The 22,766-nt window shown below is 36.3% G+C and overlaps 1 protein-coding gene across 6 annotated transcripts in view; it reads left to right on the forward strand.

Moving 5' to 3' along the window:
- Positions 1-22,766, forward strand: part of TBC1D19 (TBC1 domain family member 19) — a 156,658-nt gene that overhangs the window by 129,399 nt on the left and 4,493 nt on the right. For all 6 annotated transcript variants that reach the window (XM_045881361.3, XM_045881364.3, XM_064584351.1 and 3 more), the window contains 4 exons: positions 8,178-8,210; positions 11,672-11,781; positions 14,380-14,471; positions 20,703-20,818. In XM_045881361.3, the coding sequence (XP_045737317.1) occupies positions 8,178-8,210; positions 11,672-11,781; positions 14,380-14,471; positions 20,703-20,818 (351 nt within the window). The remainder of the gene's footprint in view (positions 1-8,177; positions 8,211-11,671; positions 11,782-14,379; positions 14,472-20,702; positions 20,819-22,766) is intronic.

Genomic DNA, 22,766 nt, shown 5'->3' on the forward strand with positions numbered 1-22,766 from the left:
ACTCAGTCTGACTCCTAGCTTTGTATCCCCCGTTTTCCTGTCTCACTTTTCTTTTTATCATAGCCATATCAAATGATTAGCTACATACATGCACATGCACCTCTACATACTCTCTCAGAGCTCCGTGCTGCTTCTTGCCTCATTACCTCTCCATTCTGGTGTGTGGAGAAGGCTTTCTTCACCTGCTCTCAGGCCTCACCTCAGGAAGCTTTTCAGGAAGCCTTCCCCACATCCCCACATTAGGTTAAGGACTCTTTCTTTAGGCTCCCATGGTATCCAGTGTGAAAATCTTTGATATCTCTTGGTATATTGTCTTGATATTATTTGTTTATGCTTTATCTTCTCCTCTAGATTGCAAGCTCCTTGAGGTGTAAGGCCATATTCGTTTTTGTTCTCCCAGCATCTAGTCATCGTAGGAGTTTAATGAGTATTTATTTGAACTAAATTACAGGATTTTTAATTTTAACATTTATTTATGTTATACTTCTGCCTCCTCAGAAACCTAATTTTCAGATAACTTTTTATGTTTATCGAAGAGTCAGGAAATCAAAGGAAAAATACCTCTGAAGAGCCCAAAGAGGTGTCCGTGGCATCAAGTTTCTCCTCTCTGCATTCCTAGGAGAGCTTTTTCAACTTAGTTTAGAACATATTAGCTTGGGGCCCCTGGGTGTCACAGTCGGTTAAGCATCCAACTCTTGGTTTCAGCTCAGGTCATGATCTCGGGGTTGTGAGATTGAGCCCAGCATCAGGCTCTGAGCTCAGCGAGGAGTCTGCTGGGGTTTCTCTCCCTCTCCCTCTGCCCCTCCCCTCGCTTGCTCATGTGCATGCTCCCTCTCTCAAATAAATAAATCTTAAAAAAAAAAAAAAAAAGAACATTTTAGCTTTTACTTAACACACATGCCCAACAAGCTTGGTTTACCACTGTTTATGCCCCCCGCCCTGTACGAAACTGGAAGCGTGGAACGGGACCCTAATAACAACAGTAGAAGTGAAAATCAGAGGCTTCACAAAGGAAAACAGAAAAACTATAAACCAGCACATAAGAGCACTCCAGAAAATCAGTCTGGGACCATTTTATGTAAAAGCTCTTTAAAAGGTCTCACTGGGTTGTAGCCTACTATCATAATTTAAGACTTTTGTTAGGAACTCAAGGCACCAAGGAAAAATATTGCTGTAATAATGATCACGGTAACCTCAGCAGCAGCTGTGTTCCAGGCAGCATGCTAAGCACATTGCATGTGCTCATTCACTTAATCCTTGCAAGGCAGGTACCTTCTGAGGCAGGTATGAATATTATCCCTATTTACAGATAAAGAAGCTGAGGCATAGCGTGTCAACTTGCCCAGCTGGCGAGTGTCGAAGCCAGGATTTGAACCCAAAGCTCTTTGACTTCCGTATTCTTGATCACCATGCCCTGTTACCTTGGGAAGTGTTACTGTGTACACTGAAGTGTCTTTTAGAAGAAAAGGAAGGGGCTAATATATTGAAAAAGTAGATGTGTAGAATAGGTTCTGGGAAGATTTTCATTCAGAATAAAAATAGTTTACTGCTAAATGGGGTAAACCTACAGCTGTTCATAAACTTAATTCTTCAGAATAATTTCTTCTTTCAGGTTATTTTAGAATGTTACCAGAATCAGAGAGAACTTTCCTCTCTGGGCAATTGAGTCTGAAATTGCAGAGTAAGAAGAGACAAAGACTAGTCAGTGTGCTGTCCTGTAATTCTTTACGTAAGGCAATACAAAGCAACATTTTATATTACTCACTTCTGCCAAAGATAGGATTACTTTAAAATCTTAAGGACACCTCTGGGGCACCTGGGTGGCTCAGTCAGCTAAGCGTCTGCCTTCGACTCAGGTCGTGATCTTGGGGTCCTGGGATCGAGCCCCACGTCGGGCTCCCTGCTCAGGGGAGAGCCTGCTTCTCCCCCTCACTCTGCCTCTCCTCTCCACGTGTTCTCTCTTGCAAATAATAAATAAATAAAATCTAAAAAATAAAAAAATAAAATAAAATTTTAAGGATACCTCTACCACCACTGCCACCAGAACTGACCTGGCTTTCTTGGTCTCAGGGGCCCACACAGAGAGGCTGGCCTACAGCTCACTGACACACTCCCCATCCCTGACCGGGCAGGTGCTTACACAGGGGCACCTCCTCCCTGTATCTCCTTTCCTAGGGTTGAAATGACAGACCACTGTGGCATTGGACATTACCCTCTCACCTCATTTGAGGCCTTGTTAGTGGACAGGCTTTCTGTAGTAGAGTCACTAAACAACCGGTAGGCAAAATGTCTGAGCTGAGGAGACTCTTCACAGGAATTATATAAGCTTCTCTTGTTTTTATTTTTTGTTCACTTTATATAATTTGTCTTTATTTATTCATTTAATACTTTAGTCCTGCTCTGGCTCCCTCTTCTATTCTAGCTGGGTGATCTTCAGTAATAACCCGAAGTACCTGCTGTCAAGGAGCTTACATTTGAGGGAGGGAGGCAAACAATAAGCAAGTAAATAAATAGCTAATGAAAATAATTTCAGAGAGTGAGGACATGAACAATGAAGGGAAACAGAAATTGATAGTGGGGGGCGTGGCTATTTTAGGTCAGGTGATCAGGAAAAGTACTTCTGAGGAGGTAGAATATGGACAGAGACCAGAATATGCAGAGTGAGCTGTTCAAAGAGGTAGGAGAAGAACCTTCCAGAGGGAATATATAGCATGGTGAAGGGCCTAAGACAGGGCCATACCTGATGGTTCGAAGAACAAGATGGCCAGCATGACTGGTGACAGTGAGCAAAACATAATCTGGTATAAGGTGAGGTAGGAGACTTAGGGACCAGGTCAGATAGGGAGACAGTTGATCGAAAGTTTTGTCTAGTAAGTCCAGTGTCTGGGCTGATTCCTCAGGGACAATTTCTGTTACTTTCTTGTTTTCCTGTGAATGAGCTATCCTTTTTTAAGAATTTTAATTGCAATTAGTTAACATACAGTGTTATATTAGTTCAGGTGTACAATATAGTGATTCAACACTTCCATACATTACTCAGTGCTCATCATGATAAGTGTATTCCTGATCCCCTTGGGCTATACTTTCTTCTTTCTTTGCACACCTGGTAAATTTTTTGTTGATAACTAGATATCTCGACTATTAGAGTGTGGTAACTAGAACCAGATTGTCTTCCCTCCCCAGAATTTGTTGTTGTTGCTTGTTGTGAGCCAATTGTTTGTTTAGTGACTTTCCTAAACTGCTTTTGTCAGGATTGTGTTTTTTGTATTGAGTGCCCACTAAAGTCTCTGTTCCATCAGTTGAGTGGTCAGCTGATAATTTGACAGAGATTTCCTTGAACATCTGAAACCAAAAGAAAAAAAAAATTACCCCAGGCTTTGCAGGCTGGTACTCCTTCAAGGCTTAGTGAGGCCATTTGTAGTTCTATCGTAGCCTTCGCTTCCTGCCTATGCAGAGCCTAGGAGTCTGGCAGAAGTGAAAGCTGAAGTGCTTCTTAGGTCTTTTCTAGATTCCCCTGAATAGAGAGAAGTTTTTCAAAGCCTTTATCCTTCCCCAGCCTCTTCCTTCCCAAGGTTATCAATCTGTCTACTGCTTGCCTCATCTGTTGTCCTTGCTGCCCCAGGGAGCGGCAGGGAGTATGTTTGCACTTACAGGCTTTTGATAGTGGGTAGGCCGCTTCAGCCTAGTCCCTCAGGTAGCTACTAGACAGGTCAAGGCACACAGCCACAGTTTTTTGATTCAAGATCCATATTGTTCACTCTGGGCCCAGCAAGCTGCCTCAGGAACATGGGGGGCTATATCGTCATGGACAATGGGCAATGGTAGGTAGGGTAAATTAAAATATCACAATGCTCTCTTTCCAAAATTCAGCAGCTTTTTTTTAATTAAGCATTTCCTTGGTTGTAAGGTTTATTATTATTATTAGATTCCAGAACTCAAAAGAAGTTGATCTAACAGTTCTAGCCATCGCTTTAGCAAAGGGATGGAGTTTTGGAGTTCCCTACTCTACTCTTCTCAGTGACATCTCTTCTCCAATTCAGAGATCATCCTTACTACTATGTGGAATAAAAATGTCACTCTAATGTAAGTTCCAAGAGAACAAGGACCTTTTGATGACCAACATATCTAGCACTGAGAATCATGCGTGGCATAAAGTCACTGCTCAGTAAATATTGTTGAATGAGAGAGCAAATGAATGAAGGAGTGAATACAGAAGAATATAGAGGAACAAGAATACAAGCAAGGGGACAAGACATAGATCTGACTGAGACTTCAATAACAAACACCACAATTTGCTAATACCGTTTGTTTCCTACAAGAAAAGAGAAAATAATTAGTTGCTAGTGACATTAGGCAGAGGAGTTCGGGGACTCTGGATCAGTGGTTATCAACCAAGGGCAATTCCATGCCCCACTCACCCTCCCCCTGGAAACATTTGCCAATGTCTGTGGACACTTTTGGTTGTCAGAGCCAGGGGAAGCGAGGTTTTACCAGTATCTCGTGAATAGAGGCCAGGGATGCTGTTAAACATTCTACCGTACACAGGACAGCCCCTCACAACAAAGATTAGGAAAGCCTCTTGGAACACATAGTGACAATATGTCATTTTAAATCCTCTTACAAGTGGGGCACCTGGGTGGCTCAGTCATTAAGCGTCTGCCTTCGGCTCAGGTCATGATCCCAGGGTCCTGGGATTGAGTCCTGCATCGGGCTCCCTGCTCTTCAGGAGGCCTGCTTCTTCCTCTCCCACTCTCCCTGCTTGTGTTCCTGCTCTCACTGTCTCTCTCTGTCAAATAAATAAATAAAATCTTTAAAAAATAAATAAATAAATAAATAAATCCTCTTACAAGTGTCAAGTTGATAAATAGCAATGTACTTTGTCATCTTTATTAATTAAATAAATTAAAAACATTTCATAATCCAAAATTTATTTGATGTGTAACTTTAGACATAAATTGAAAGCCTAATGAAAATTGTATTTAAAGTATGATTTTTAGATTGATCTTTAAATATGGTTGCGTTCCAGTATTTGGGAAATTTTAATTATGAAATAAAGTAACAAAGTCATATTCTGAAGTTCTAATTCAGAAAGATAACAGAAATAGCTAGAAAACAACGTAACTGTTGTCCTAATGCCAACTCTTACCTGTAGGCTACATGTAGAATGAGAATAACCAAAGGAAATGATTATTTCCACAAATGAATTAAATAAACTGTACTAAGTAATCCCAAATGAAGGAGTATAAAACTTTGGAATGATGTTAAAGTGAGTCAGATGTGAGAGCTGTGATACAATTAAAAGTGCTACGTATTAATAGAGATAGTGAGGAAATGAAGGGAAAATATTTAGTAAGTGCAAAGCATGTTAATATTTGGTGTATTTTCTGAGTCATATTTACTATTTATATCTTATCTAGTTCAAGATTCATTTTTGTTGACCATGCTTACCATTCTGAGCTATGTCAAAGGTCCATGAAACCATTACTTTAGAAAGTTATTCCTATTGAATGGGACAGGCAGTTCATATTTTAGACTTTCTTTACATAGACAAAGGAAGCTTAGTATCTTAAAATAATCAGTTATGGCAGACTTGCAGAACTCTAAGGCCAGAGAAGAGATGGTGTCCCAAGCATCCCAACGCCTGTTAGAAGTACTCTTGGATGACGGCCACACGCATGAAACTTGACCCCCGAAAGGCTGAAGTGATGAGAGACAAAGGAAAGGATTTTGGAAAACTGGCCAAGAACATGACAACCTCTGAGATCAAAGAAATGTTCTAGGCGATATGTGCCTGAGAGTGTTAATGGATTCTTTACTGCTTCTTATGCCTTCTACTTTTGTCTGCCAGAATTTCACTTTGTCCTTCTTCAACAGAGCAGACCGTGCACGCTTTTTTGGAATCGTAAGCCCTGGTTAATCTTGATTAAGCTGAAGTGAACCCTTATCTAATACTTACCAAAAAAAGATATTCTTAGGTTTAAGCTGATACTTAAAAGTGGTGCTCTCCCTTCTGAGACCATAAAATAGCTATGGTTGTTGAGCATCTCCTGTGTCCTAAATACTGGACTATTGCACTTTAAGGACATTAACTCACAGGTGCTTTAGAACAGCTCAGTGAAGTTGGTCTTGTTTATCTCCATTTTAAAAAATGAAAATAGAGACTCAGAGAGTGTCAGTAACTTGCCTAGAGTCACACAGAATTCATATTCACATCTGTAGGATTTCATTGGCCATTTCTAATTTAAAAACTGAGTTTTTGAGAACTTCCTGTCCTACGTGTTAATTACTTATTCATAAATGAATCTTACACTTCAATGTTTTTTTCACTTTTTAATTTTTTTTTTATATGGGTATCATTGACACGCAATGTTACATTAGTTTCAGGTGACCAACAGGGTGATAGGATAAGTCTGCACATTATGCTATGCTCACAAGTATAGCGCCTGTCTGTCACCATAGAGCATTATTGCAATACCACTGACTATATTCCCTATGCTGTGCCTTTCATCTCCGTAACTTACTCATTCCATAACTGGAAGCCTGTTTCCCCCACTCCCCTTCGCCCATTTTGCCTATGCCCCTCCCTACTCTCTCCCCCTGGCAACCATTAGTTTGTTCTCTGTTGTACTTTAGTATTTTATTTAGAAGACTTGATTATAAATGCTCAAATTTCCATCAGTTTATATCTTATTTTGTAAAAGATACTGTGATGGGTGCTGAAGATAATACACAGTATGAATTGTGCCCCTTGCCTCAAATAGCTTATAACCTAGCTGCTTATAGAGCAGCTGTAGATTTCAGAACTTGAGGAAAATGTGAGGGAAGTGCAATTAGCCAATAGTCGTCTTAATGTATGCATCCCTTTTCCCTGCTTGGTAGTTCATGAATTCACTCACAATAAGCTTCCTAATTAGAAGTGGCTTGTCTGGACTAGGGTATTCCTATCCTTAGCAGATCCTTAATACATATTTGTAGAAGATGAAAATAATAATAGTAACAACTCCATTTCTGACTACCTTAACCTGCTTGTTCAAATGTTGCTGCAGTAGCTTACAGAGGAAAGAAAAAGGGTTTTTGCAGTAAGAATATAGGGATTTTGTACAATAGCCACCTGCTTTGAGATCTAGTATTTAGAAAAATGTAATATGTACTTACATTTCTGTAAAGCATTAAAATATGTCTATTTATTAACTCATTTTCCTCTCAGTTTTTTTTTCAGATGTCAACAATTTTATTGTAGAAAAGTTAGAAAAGACAGACTTTTTTATTATTTGTTAAAAGCCTATAATTAGTAAAAGAAATAAAATTAAGCAGCAGAGAGGGAAGGTAGAAAAAGATGATCATTCATAAGAAGAAAAAGAGACTCAACCAAAGATATAAGCAGAGAGAGAAACTTGAAGAAAGAGGTGTGTGGGCCCTCGTTCTAAGTGCTCCTTGGAATTCGAGCTGGTGGCTATCACGTCATTAGGAATGTTGACTTGTAATGTGAATCTAATCTGGTTTTAAATTTTTTCAGTTTCTAGAAGCAAAAGACCTTTAAGTTGGTAAAGATTCTTAAACTGGAAGGTCCTTCTATGTCCAGTTTTCTTTAGATCTCACAAATTTTTCTGTGTTTGCTCTAGGCATAATTGTTAAACATAGAATTTTAGAGCTAGGTGATATTTCAGAGACAGTCTTAGTTCCTGTGCATGACAAGCAGTTACTGTAACTCAGGAAGTTCGGTGACTTTCCTGAGGTTACCCAGCTGGTTTGTGTAAGCCAACCACTTAATCTTTTTAACAGATTGGATTCTAATATACAGGATGAAGTTGTTTCAGGAAGGACATAATCTATTGACTTTCTGAGACCATTGTAATTTGTTCTTAAACTTAGTTCAGTGATCTGCCTTGTTCTGTTTCTGTCTTGTTTTTGTAACATATTCATAGTTTTAGTTTTTCAACATTATCAATAGAAAGTTAAGTGGATATATATTGAAAACTTCTAGTTTGTTTTTATACAAGTATTAAAAAGCATTTTTTTGTTGTTGGTTACTCTCACTAAGTCTTTCTGACATTCATGAACAAAGTTGAAGCAAAAATAGGAAACCTTTCTATTTTCAGTTTTAATCCTCTCAAGCTTACCTAGTAACTCAGTGGGTATACTAATTGAAAAGAAACATTTTTTTATATTTTTTTTAGGTGTAATCCCTTTCCATGGATTTTCAATGTATGGTAAGTTGAGCTTTAAAATATTCACTGTTTTTATCACACTTTAGAAAATTAAACATGAAGATCACACTTTATACCACATCACCCACCCACTTAACAAGTTATTGTGAACATTTTTAAACACTGAGTTTAGTATTTGTTTATATCTCCAATTAAATTTTTTTAAAAATTAAGGGTCATCACGATTTGTCAGATGATGATTGCTTAACAAATTAAAATTAGAACATATTGTGAAAGTGCTTCTGTGTTGACCAGGTTCTAATCTGAAGGAAACTAGAGATACATGTTAATATTTAGTTCTCATAGGTGGAAAATGAGGTTGCTTAAATTCCTGAACTAATTCTCCTAAGTCTTTTAAACAAATAATAGGTCAGAAAGAATGTGAAGGGAGGGCCAACACTGAGTTTGAGTCTATGCTTTCTCCAGACTGCTGGCAGAGACAGCAGGTTTCACTGAAGGCTCGCATGTCTTGAGGGACCATGTGAAAAGCGCATGTGCAGGCGTGAGAACCCTGAATGCATTTCCGTCCTCAGGTGTCACTGAAGGAGGAATGCAAGAAACTTGATGAAGATGAGCAAAAGGAAGAATGCTCTACCCCTTAATGCAATTTAATTTTTAAATTGTCACACATTACATATAAACATGTTGAAAAGTGTTGTCACCCCAACTGTTACCTCCCCACCTTTACACTAAACAGAAATACCTTAATGTTTTACTTTTATAAAAAGAATCAGCGACACGTTAACACTTCTCTTTGTAAAAGCCCCTCTGTGTTCAACATCAGACAATATGGTGAATGGCATAACCTAAGACTTTTAAAACTAGCAGACAACGAAAAGGGTTCGGAAGACCTAGGAACTTTGCATTATGCTACCCTTGATGGTGTTGATCACAGGCTTGAATTACAAGGCACTCTGCTTTATTCTCTTGAGCAACCAAAATTTCATAACATAATACATAACGTTATAATGACCTTTCAGCACATTTCTCTTTTATAAATATGTGAGGAATTTAAAATAAAAAACCCCAAAAAGGTTAAGAATATAAATTTTTAAATCTAATAATAAAAGTGTTAGCCTGTTATCTGTCTATTTTAATTCCAACTGCGAGAATTTTTCAAGTAAACAGTTTTTAAAAAGTGAACTTGAGTGATTTGGAGGACATTAATGATGTCATGAAGGTTTAAATCTAGCGATTCTTAGGGAACAAAATACATCATTGACTCCGACTCTGCTTATTCACACGTCTGGTCACTTAAGTAGGCTAAGGTCTAATGTTCCTAAGGAAGTAGATGAGGCAAAATGTTTGATACAGTTTCTTTGTACGTGAAGCAGCCACGCACCTTAGCAACAACACTTACTCAGAACCAGTATACACCAGAATAACCGGAAAGCGTCCCCAAGGGACGCCGCGTCGTGCTTTGCTACTTCAGGTTTAGCTTCTGTGTTTCTTCAGAATTATACTACTTCTCTCATTTAAAAACTGATTCAAAACTTTTTATTTTTAAACTGGCCTTCTCCTCTCCCGTTTATGCAGATTAATGAAGTTATTGTAGGTATAGTGTGTTAATGATTTCACAAAGAAATTCCTATGGTAGCATATTTAATTGATTAAAAAGATAATGAGCTAATTCATTTTTATGGAAGAACAAAATAGGGAAATGTGCTTTAAATAGAAAGTAAACTCATGTAGATTTCTTACATATCACATTATAAAGGACTAAAGTCTTTTCCATTTCATAGCTATATAAAGGAATTCAACACAAACAGTAGGGGTATCTTGAATAATAACTGATTGTAGAGGTTTTGTATTATACATGTTTGTAAAAAAAGTGCTGATTTTAAAATTCTCTTTTATTCCTTCACTAGAAATGATAATTAATGAGTACTGAACCCATAAAATCTTTAGACTCAGATTTTAGGTTTTTACATTTCAATAACTTTCAAAGTTAAAGGAAAAAATATGCCTAAAAAGGTAAATAAATTTCAGAGCTTCACTTTGAATTTATAATAATGCCATGTATTTATTCCACATTGCTTTTTCTTAGGTTGTTGCAATTGGAATATGAATTATTCTTTTTAAATATGTAGAATACCTTAATTTGGGCTATTTTAATAAATAGCAATTTATTTTGGTAGTAAAATAAGTTTTTAAAGTTAGTTTTAAAATGGAAAGTTATGCCTGTCAGTTTTTGAATGTGTATGTATATAATGTAATTTTTTTCTCTATATATAAAAGTAGCTTATTTTTGTAGGTATTTATTTACTCCCCTAAAATTGATTTCTCTCTCTTTTCCCCTTCAGAAAAAGTGAAATCTCTCCCTTGCAATGCTAGCTTTTGATGATTTACTCATCTGTAATACTGTGCACTGCCATTTATTCCAGATAATTGAATTTTTATATTTGTAAGAATTTAAAATTTTTTAAATCATTTTTCCTTTCACTTTGTCAAAAGGAATTGAGTTGAGTTGGCTTATTGCTTTCCCTGATAACTTAATACCTACTGCCCTCAGGGGCAGTACTGATGGATTATGGAGCCTGAGAATTTCTAACTTGTCCGTTTTATATCATAGCTAAGATTACTCAGTAAGTTACTGTGTTTTAAAATTAATATTTAGGTAGTACAGTTTTATGTATCTGCATTGTAAATATGTTCATGCTGCATAAAATTCTCAAGGTTTGAAAAGATGAGAAGCATGACCATGTCAGTCCAGAATAATCATGTTGTCATATCAGCATCTGAGATTAGGACTTTCTGATATTCAGTTGTGGGATGTCTGATTGAGTTGACCCACCTGTGCTTAATTGCCAAGAATTGGTGCAAAGGAGAACTTAATTCAACATTCATTAGAGAAATAAATCCTCTGCCTGAGAGTTGTTTTATTATGAGTCCATAAAAACTGTCTTTGTACATGTGAGATACGCCAGTCTCAAGGACTAATAGTCTAAACTGTTAATCAGAATTTTTATTTTCAAATTGAATGAGTTGAAGACCATGATTCTAAACGCTAGTCATAAATCATCTTGTATTTTACTTACCTGACTTCCAAAATAAAAAACTTTGAAAAACTTTCTGGATCCTTTGTGGACAAAGTGAAAATGAATTGCCTGTGTCTCACTTTCTTACTATTTCAATTAAAAAAAAAGAGACTTGACTTTACATAGATTTTAAAGTTACTTTGAATTTTTAATATCCCTCTATATGTAATTCCATTGTGTCATTCCGTTAAGTTGGGATTATGGTAGTTTTTAATTACCCCTTTCTTTATAATTTTTAATGACTGAACTTTTTACATGTGTATATATTTCCTTTTCAACATGAAGAAGCAATATATATGACTTTAAACTTGTCTTTGAATGAATATTACTATAAAATACTGATTTATTCTTTCATGTTTCATTAATTTATTTTCTAAAGTTTTAATAGTTCTGCAACGTTATCGATTAATTTCTTTATTCTTTCAGTTGCACCGCTTTGTTTTCTCTACCATGAACCTTCCAAATTGTATCAGATATTCCGTGAGATGTATGTGCGTTTCTTCTTCAGACTCCATTCCATCTCTTCTCATCCTTCTGTAAGTTCATAAAAATTAGATCAAATTAGACTCTAATCTGTTTTCTTTCCTTAAGAAAAAGTTTCTTACTCAGTTAAATTATAAAGCAACAAATTTTAATTTGTGATGTCAAGCATTCTACAGAATAAATGAAAGAGGGCGCCTGGGTGGCTCAGATGGTTAAGCGTCTGCTTTCGGCTCAGGTCATGATCCCAGGGTCCTGGGATCGAGTCCCACATCGGGCTCCCGGCTCAGCGGGGAGCCTGCTTCTCCCTCTGACCCTCGCCCCTCTCATGCTGTTTCTCTCTCGCTCGCTCTCTAAAAAATAAAAAAAAATAAAAAATAAAAAGAATAAATGAAAGAGAAGAAATTGATATTTAAATATTTATGGTGATAATTAGGGAGGAAAAGGGTCTTGATCAGTTGTACTTACATTATCTTTTATATATTAACAGAAAACACATATAAAAATGTCTGTATTATTGACAAGGATGCCTACCCTCTTTGAGCACTGACATCCTCATCTAGGCAATGAGGTTAATACGTCTCTGTAGGGCTACAGAGCGCCATGGTAACACTTGGCTCCTGGCGGGTGTTCAGTAAATAAGTGGCTGCTGTTTTTATTATTGTTGTTGTGATTATCATCGTACTTTCTTCTTTGTTAATGAAAATCAAACATTTATTTGTCACTTGTTTTTCAGTTTCATATTTGACTAATTGTCAGTTACCATAGATACTTTCTTTGTGTTCAGTAGATGGCTCTGTTGACCTCAATATGAACGTCCAAGAGGAGCCGATTGGGAGTCGAACATTTTTATCTATTTCATGTTGGCTGGTCCCTTATCACATCTTTTTTTCCCACCCATGAGCCTGAGTAAAAACAGTGTTTATTTTACTTTAGTTATCCTTTTTTCACCTTTGGGCCTGCTGTGGTCTACTTGCGGATAACTCAACTGACTCTCCGGAAGAAACACTAAATTGGAATGTATCGGGGCTACCAGATTTCCCTGAAGAGAAGACTCTGTCACTGCTATTAAACTGAATCGCTTTTCTTTATCCTGCACAGTTTAACCCTGTGTATTCCTAGTCCACCTGCCTCAGTCTCCGACTTTGCTCTCCTACATTGCTAGTAAAAACTGACAAGTAACAGAAATCCAGGATGTCTCTGATGAACAAATGAAGCACCACCAATTATCTTGGGTTCCTGTTCTCTGAGACAAGTAGAGTTAGTGCTTATCTTACATTAATTTTTTAGTCTAGAGTAATCAGAAATATACAAATAATTTTGTTTTCTAATAACCTAATTTTTAGCCTCAGATTTCTTACTCTCATATTCTGTATCATTTTATGCTTCAGAGTTAAAAAAAAAATTTTTTTTAGCTGGCTGCCCAGTATACACCCATAGTATTTTCCTTATGCAGAGCACTGAATCTTGACATCGAGCAACCCTGGATATTCCTTCTCTAGCTCCATGCTGACCTTGAGGTGTCCTTTCTCAGTGAATTGGTTGGGTCAGCCCTGCCTCTTGCCTTTCTTTATTCAGTGGAATAGACTTACAGGCAGTCAGCTCCTTTTCTGGCTTGTAGCCAGACTGAACTATTTGGAACCATGCCAGCCTTTTTTTCCTTAGAAACTCACAAAGAGGATTAAAACTTCCTCACAAAGATCAACCCTGAGGAATGTTGAGCTACAAGAAAGACTTTATTCAGAGTTGTCAAGTAATAAACACACTTGAAAAACCATTTGCTTAAATTTGTTACTTCTTGTCCTCTACAAATAATGCCCTTATACAAAGTAGATTTCAATAAATATATATATCTCTTTATACTAAGGTAATGAAACATGCTTGTTTGATAACTTCCTGATGCAAATTTCAAACAGTCTGTAGTCAGTCTTCCGCTGGGAATGGATTTCAAAGAAAGAGTGAGAAAAGCAGGAAATATTTTCCTGGATGGGTGAGGCAGCCGGAAGGGAAGGGACATATGGAGGGAGAGAGTCAAGGGTGTGGCTATAGTACCAGAGAAATACCTGGAAATTGGAATGCAGCCAGAAAAAACTAGTTTGCTGGACATAAGTGATAAAACAGGGCTTACAAAGTAGCAGGTTTTCTATAAAATGATGTTTTCCTTGGATTCTCTGAATATTATACACCAGGTTTTATGGGGATCCTATTGTGTTAAAAAGGAGGTTCCTTAGCATACCTATAATAGTAGGTATACATAAATAGGGGGAAAATGTATCTTAAAGTATTAGAGGGGCGCCTGGGTGGCTCAGTTGGTTAACCAACTGCCTTCGGCTCATGATCTCAGGGTCCTGGGATCGAGCCCCTCATCGGCTCCCTGCTCTGCAGGAAGCCTGCTTCTCCCTCTCCCACTCCCCCTGTTTGTGTTCCCTCTCTCACTATGTCTCTCTCTGTCAAATAAATAAATAAAATCTTAAAAAAAAAAAAACAGAAAGCATTAGAGATCATTATAGCATTTCCTGTTTTTTACTCTTAGAAAATATAAAAATATTTATGTTGATAATTTTTTCCTCATTTCCATTTGAATAACTTATTGCCAGAGTTAATTTTTAAACACTAAAATATGTATTTCTCTTATGTTTTGTTATTATATCCAGGGTATTGTGTCCCTCTGTTTGCTGTTTGAAACTCTTCTTCAAACCTATCTCCCCCAGCTCTTCTATCATCTACGAGAAATTGGGGCTCAACCGTGAGTACCTTTCTCTCCTAATTGAAGAATAGATTGACATCAGAAAGTTCTGTTACATCATTGTAAAGCACCTTTGAAGATACAGTAATCTTTAGAGAAATTAAACTAACAATTTCTCCAATAAAACAAAAATTATCAAGTAATAGAGTGTAGCTCTACATTGTGCCAAAAATTCTTAGAAGAATTTCCAAAATCCTAATAAATTCTTATTTGCTGAGATTTTTGTGCCTGATGTAAGAGTCACTAAAATGAACTAATTTCTATTCATAAGGAAAGGTGTTGGCCAAAATTGAGGCAAAAATTTGTGAACACAAATACTACATAAGAAATGTGATAATACTAAAATTAAGTCATTTTAGGCTAAATTTTTCAGAGAACAACTTAATGAAAGCTATATAGGTTAAAGTTTGCTGTCTTTTGTTAAAGGAAACTAGATCAATTAACCTAGTAATGATTGTACACTGATTATTTTGTTCTAAAAGTTTGAACATTTGTTCATTTATCTCCATATGAGTTATCAGTGAACATGTAGGTATGGTACCTCTGGACTTCAATATTATTGGTTCTCTTCTCTTTTTTATAAAAATAACAATGTCTAAGGCAACAGAAGTTTCTAAATGATTTATTAATGTTTTGTCACTGTCTTCCCCTCTGTGAAACCAGTTTCCCCTATTGGCAGGCATATTTGAAAGGAACATTAACTCTTTGAGACCACAAATGTAGTTAATGGGAAATACAATAGTTTAGTTTACTCCACACTTGAATCTACATCAGATGGATGGATGGACGGATGGATGTGTGGGTGGGTTTAAGAGACAGACCAGGATTTAAATTCTATCTACTAAACTGCATAATCCTGATAAAGTTATTTAATTCATCTAAGTCTCATTTTCTTTCTTTAAATCAAGATAATTCAACTTCCTCATCTTTAAAATCAAGAGAATTCCTACCTCATGAAGTTGTTTCAATAGTGAAGGATTTTATACATACACATAAAATTTTATACATATATATATATGTACTTTCTCTAAAGCACTGTTGAATTTCAGACATCTTAGATCTTAGAAATACCTTTTATAAAACACTACTTCATATCACCCATCGATAATACTGAGATTATACTCTTTCCTTTGTAGCCATTAAAAAACAAGATTCTGCAGGCACCTGGGTGGCTCAGTTGGTTAAGCGACTGCCTTCGGCTCAGGTCATGATCCTGGAGTCCCTGGATCGAGTCCCGCATCGGGCTCCCTGCTCAGCAGGGAGTCTGCTTCTCCCTCTGACCCTCCCCCCTCTCATGTCCTCTCTCTCATTCTCTCTCTCTCAAATAAATAAATAAAATTTTTAAAAAATAAATTAATTAATTAATTTAAAAAAAGATTCTGTTAATGATTAAGATTATAAAACAAGAATGTGGCAGAAATATTTTATATTGCACATAAGTCTTTTTTTCTTAAACTTGTAGTAAATTGGCCTCTGGTTTTACTCTTGTGCGATGAATATTTGTATATGATGAGGCTTTACTAGGATGAAGACATCTAGTTTACTGCTAGAAACTAAACTGATTTTTTCTAGCTATTTATGTACTTTAATCATGAAAAGGAACAAATTTATTTCAATGACTTATGGCAAACATTAAAATTCTTATGCAGAAGAAAGTATAAAAATTTAATTGTCAAGCTAGAAATCAATTTTTCAAAGGCTTTTATGAATTAGAACTGATACTGTTGAAGGTTTTTAATTAGAATTTAACTTCTTCAGTAGATAATAGGACTATTCAGGTTATCTATTTCTTCTTGAATAAGCTTTGTACTTTGTTCATTTAATCTAAGTTATATTTATGGACATAAAGTTATTCAAAATATTCCCTAAATATTCTTAATTAACCTTTTAATATCTAGAGAATCACAGTGACCAACACCTCTCTCATTCTTGAGATTGATATTTGTATCTTCTCTCTCTTTTTTCTTGATTGTTTGGCTAGAGCTTTATTAATTTTATTCTTCTTTGAAAGAACCATGTTTTGGTTTCTTTGATTTTCTCTATTATTCTCTCTTTAACTTCATTGATTTATGTTCTTACATTTATTATTTCCTTCCTTATGTTTGCCTTAGGTCTATTTTGCTCTTGTCTTCTTGTTTAAGGTGAAAGATCATTAGTTTGAGACCTTTCTTCTTTTCTAATATAAGCAATATTATTATAAATTGCCTTCAAAGCACCACATTACCTCCACACAACAAATTTTGATATGTTGTGTTTTCATTTTCATTCAATTCACAATGTTTTTTCATTTCTTTCTTTCTTCCTTTCTTCCTTCCTTCCTTCCTTCCTTCCTTCCTTCCTTCCTTCCTTCCTTCCTTTCCTTCTTTCTTTCTTTCTACTTTCTTTCTTTCTTTCTTTCTTTCTTTCTTTCTTTCTTTCTTTCTTTCTTTCTTTCTTTCTTTCTTCTTTCTTTCTCTTTCGAGAGAAAGAGAGCATGCATGAGAGGGGGATGGAGGGGTGGGCAGAGGAAGAGAGAGAATCTCGAGCAGACTACTCCCCCGCCCCCCGAGCATGGAGCCTGATGCAGGGCTCCATCTCACAACCCTGAGATCATGACCTGAGCCAAAATCAAGAGTGAGGCACTTAACTGACTGAGCCACCCAGGCGCCCCTTGAAGTGTTTCCTAATTTCTCTTGTGACTTTCTCTTTGACCATGGGTTATATAGAAGTGTGTTGTTTAATTTCTAAATATTTGGAAAGTTATGATATCTTTCTATTATTGATTTCTATTTTAATTATGTTACAATTAGACAACATGCTTCATAAGATTTCAATTTTTTTAAATGTGTCGGAGTTTGTTATATGGCCCAGAATGTGACCTGTCTTGGTGAATATTCCAAGTACATTTGAAAGGAATTCATATTCTACTAGTGTTCAGCAGAATTTTCTGTAAATGGCAACAAAGTCAAGTTTTTGATAATGTTCAAGCCTTTACAAACTTAATTTTCTGTCTACTTTTTCTATTAATTGTTGAGCAAGAAATGGTAGTCTCCAATTATAATTGTGAATATGTCTATTTCTTCCTTCATTGCTATATATATTTTTACTTCATGCATTAGAAGCTCTGTTTTTAGAAGAACTGATCCCTTTATCATTATTTAATGTCTTTATTCCTGATAATAAATCTACTGTGTTTGATATAGCCATCCCAGCTTTCTTTCAATTACAATTTGTATGGTGTATTCTTTCTGTCCTTCTACTTTTAATGTATTGATTATTGATTTCTTTATTTTCTAAGTGCCTTTCTTGTCAAAAGTATAGTTGGGTCTTCCAGTGCAGCAATTTGTCTTTTTATTGGAGTGTTTATTCCATTTACATTTGTAATTGATTTTATTGAATTAAAGTTATATCAATTGGTACCATCTACTATCTTGGTAGACATTTTCTATGTCTTTTTTTCTTTTTTTTAAGATTTTATTTATTTACTTGACACAGAGAGAGTGAGGGAACAAGCAGGGGGAACGGCAGGAAGAGAGAGGGAGAAACAGGCTCCCTACTGAGTGGAGAGCCCAATTCGGGGCTGGTTCCCAGGACCCTGGAGATCATGACCTGAGCCAAAGGCAGCAGCTTAACCAACTGAACCACCCAGATGCCCCTATTTGTCTTTTTTTATTCTTTTTTTCCTCTTTTCCTGCCTGCTTTTGAATTGAATATTTTTTATTACATTTTATCTCTACTATTGGATTATTATTTATACCTTTTTTTTTATACCTTTCTTAAAACATTTTTTTGATAGATGCCTGTCTTAGTTCAGTCTGCTATAACAAATTACCATAAACTGTGTGGCTTATAAACAACAGAAACATTTCCCACAGTTCTGAAAACTGAAAGTCTAAGATCAAGGTGATAGCATGGTTGAGTTCTAGTGAGGACCCTCTTCTAGGCTGCAGACTGCCGACTTCTTATTGTATTCTCACATGGTTGGAGAGCAGAGCAGAGAAACAAGCTCTCTCATGATTCTTATGAAGGCACTAATTACCAACCCTGAAGGCTTCACCCACATAACTTCATCTCATTCCAATTACCACCCTAAGACCTTTCCTAATACCATGACACTGGGGGAGAGTTTCAGCATATGAATGGAGGGGTGGGACAACAGAAACATTCAGTCCGTAACAATGTCCTGGGGTTTACAGTATACATTTTTTAATTAATCACATTCTACCTTCAAAAAAACTCCAGGCCTGGATGGCTTTACTGGTAAATTCTGCCAAACATTTCAGGAAAAAATATTCTTTCTCTCTGTCTTCAGTTCTCAGCAGTTTGATTATGATGTAGCTGGGCATGGATTTCTGTTGTGTTTTTCCTGTTTGGGGTTCTCTGAGCTTCTTGAATCTGTAAGTTTATGTCTTTTGTGAAATTTTCAACCATTATTTCTTCAAATATTTTTTTCTGCGCCATACTTATTCTCCTTTTCTTCTAGGATTCCAGTGATACAAATGTTGAAACTTTTGGTCTCATCCCAGAGGTCCCTGAAACTCTATTCATTTTATTTTCAATCCTTTTTACTCTATGGTTCTGATGAGACACTTTCTATTGATCTATATTCAAATTCACTGGCTCTTTTCTCTGTCATTACCATTTTGCTATTAGATCTATCCAATGAGGGATGTTTTTTGATTTGTTTTTGCTATTGTATTTTTCAGTTTTAAAGTTTCCATTTGGTTCTTAACAAAACTCATAGAACTGTGCGTTAATAAGGGTGAATTTTACTATCCATAAATTATACCTCAATAAACTATTTCTAAGAAACTAATTCTGCACTGTATATGGAGGGGGCACAATGTGTGGTGCTATTGTCCTAATAAGACACTATGAGAGATCCAGTAAAATGAAACTGGATGACATTAATAATTTAGACTTAAAAGTCAAATGATCTTTTTAAATTTAAAATATCTGGTGGCCAAAACTTTCTTCAGCATTTATAAACAGATATTCTAAAACCAACCAAAAAGTTTAATTTGTCAATACTACTCACTACATGTACTTTGTTATATTAGAATAATAGTTATCTAGTCTTGAGGAATTTCTGAAAACTTGGGGGTGTTTTTTGGTCTTAAAAGAATTAATACCACATCAACAATGGCAATCTCTAGGTCCCTTTCTCTTGCTTTAAGAAAATAACACAGATACTTATCTACATAATATTGTAACAGCTCCAGCAAAGAGTTTGCCTAGCACCACTCAGGGGCAGTCAAGTGATGTTTAGATGCTAATAGATAGTACAGAAGTGTGAGGGACTGGTTTCTCTCATAAGGCACCAAAGCTACAGAGTTCATTTCCTGATTTCAGAGAGAAATTATTATTGTAACATAATCTACTTGTAAATAATGGAGTTTCATATCTCTTAGGATTTTTTTTTTTTTTTTTCAAAATCAGTTGAATTTTCTGGTTGACCTTTCAGAGTTCTGCTAACCTCCCCTTTAAAATGAAGGGTTTGAAATCAGAAATCTAGTTCTAAGGTCCTTTATAGCTTTAAAACTATTTTTCTTGGTCTTCAAAGACTCCTGCCTATTGTTTTATTTTATTCATCCTTTGTAGCTATTTGACTGAAAAATGGGATATAATTCATTGAATTGGAAAAGTATACAGCTACCAAGTACTCTTTTAAGTATTTGGAATAAAAATTCAAATAATCATGATTCAAACTATGAAGAACTGTTGACTCTTAAGACCACCTCATTGATAGCTAATTAGTTCAGACCCTGAAAAACAGAACATAGAAGTGAGTGAGTTTTCCAAAGGCTGAACTATAACATAGCAGATATAATTTTTCCTCTTAATATGTTGAGACCACTAATTTGAAGACTCATGGTTTCTCACCATTGCCCTTCTGCAGCGTTTAAGAGAGCATGTAAGAGGGCGCCTGGGTGGCTCAGATGGTTGAGCGTCTGCCTTCGGCTCAGGTCATGATCCCAGCGTCCTGCGATCGAGTCCCGCATCGGGCTCCCTGCTCCTTGGGAGCCTGCTTCTCCCTCTGCCTCTCTCTCTCTCTCTGTCTCTCATGAATAAATAAATAAAATATTAAAAAAAAAAAAAAAAGAGAGAGCATGTAAGATGTAAATGCATAGGTGATTTCTAAGCCTCACAGAGAAGTTACCCAAACAATGAATTGGTTGGCTCTTCTGATATTGCCTTTTTGTAATAAGAAAGCCACTAGTAAAATGTATTTTCTTTTTTCTTTGTTTACAGACTTCGCATATCCTTTAAATGGATGGTTCGAGCTTTCTCTGGATACTTAGCTACAGATCAACTCCTGCTTTTGTGGGACAGAATCCTAGGATACAACTCTCTGGAAATTCTTGCTGGTAATAAGTGCTTGTTTGTAAAACACACGTTTCTATAGTAAAGCCCCTTTCCTTTCTAACATTCATCATCTGTAATTGCAGTTTGAGTCTATAGTTATTTGTCGTTTTTAACTCATAAATATTTAATAGATCTATCTGCCTTAGAAAACAAGTACTGAAGGTCTGAGATCTAGATACTTATGTGTAACATCCCAACACTAGTGTATTCCTCGTCTTTCTTCTTTGCTCCCAGGGAAGTCCATTTCTCCTCCCTCGTTTCTAGTTGAGCAAGGGCTTACTATCCCTCAGCACCTGTGAGGTCCGTGTAGCATGTACACTGAAGTTCTGTTCCTGGCTCCCCAGATATCTCAGCGTCTGTTCTGTGCCCCTTCCCAACCACTGCCTAAAATCCAGACTGACACAGAGCCTCCCTACAGAATGGAAATCTTAGCTCTTTTGGACTTCAGCTTCTACTGAATTCGAAACCTTTTCCTTTTTGCTAACAGTCTCTGACTCCTGGTGATTGAGTTTCCCCTTTTAGGTATTCTCTTAAGCCAAAAAAAATTTTCATCTTTTTTCAGGAAGCCACAGATTTATCTCTTATTTATAATTAAGCAGTTCTTACAATAGATATACACACAAGACAACTGTAGGATAATACATAGGGCACAGATTTCTTATTAATTATATTATTTTGCTTCTCTTATACAAAATAGGCTCAGTTATTTTTAATCATTGGGATTATCAGGAAATTCAAATAAATAGCACAAGGTTTTCACAACAATGAGTGGAGAGCAGAAAAGTTGGCAGAATGCTGGGTCCAACCTTCTCCAGTTGTGTAATATTGAATAAATTATTTGACCTGCGTGAGAACTTCGTTTCCTTACCTTATACTGATAGCATTGTGAAGACACCTCTCTGGGTTTGTGGAAATAATGCTTAATTGAAGAAGACCCTTTTCTTGCAGAAGGTTGTTTAGGTACCATATTAAAATATTCTTGAATGCTGAGAGGTCTAGAGTAATTGTATGGCATTTCAAAAAGGAAAATTACAGTAATAATAAAGTGCCATGAAGATAAACATCACCCTTGGTGTAATCAGAGATCCCACTTACTGATGTTAACAATTCCTACTACCTTTCTATCTCAATTGGGTTTTAAGCCCACACAGATATGACTTAGGAAAGAAGGGTCTGCCCTCATTTCCCTTGGCTGAATGGCAGTGATACTTATAATCTAGAAGTAGAGGAATTCTTTGACTTCTTTTAGATGTTTCTGATAGGCAGTTCTCATCCTCTGCTTGAACTCTCAGTGTTGGAGTCCTTGTCTGACAACATAGCTTATTTCACTTCTGGACAATATACCTTGTTAAAATGAACTCCTGTTACACCATGGTCATCATCATGTTTTTTCTACTCTTGCCTTTCCCCAAAGCTTCTACTTTCCAGGCTAAGAAGCCTTGTTTTCTGCTACCATTTCTCAGGCAACGGGATTTTAGACTTTCCAGCAAATAAACCTCTTCTGGGTGTGTCATAAATTTTGAAGAGTGTTGTGTATAGCTTTTTGTATTATTTCAAAAAGATATTAGAGCATGTTAAAGAAGGGGGTTAGGTATAAGAAAGTAATAATTAGGATTTTTCAAAACAGAATGGGCTTTTAACTGTCACCCAAAGGTTAAGAGGTTTTCTACTGTGAAAGAAATGTTGAATTGGAAGACCTTCAAGACCGCTTCCAATTTAAATTTTCTCATTTTGTGACTTAAAACCCCCCAGCAAACTCAAGTGAGAGAGAAATAAGTGAATGTTGAATAATGCATTTGCTCTAAACTAGGCACTCTGCTGTGAGCTCAATGCATTAATAAAAATGTCACTGGTGTATAGGTAGAAATGCAGTCTGCACGGCAGCATCCGTCCGCTTTCCCTGAGTGCTTTTTTAAATCATCAGAGAAGAATTATAGAACATCTAGAAAT

Source organism: Mirounga angustirostris, unplaced genomic scaffold (assembly GCF_029215605.1).
Source record: "Mirounga angustirostris isolate CCGP_5_RB_7025 unplaced genomic scaffold, mMirAng1.0.hap1 SCAF_2, whole genome shotgun sequence".
Classification (NCBI taxonomy): domain Eukaryota; kingdom Metazoa; phylum Chordata; class Mammalia; order Carnivora; family Phocidae; genus Mirounga; species Mirounga angustirostris.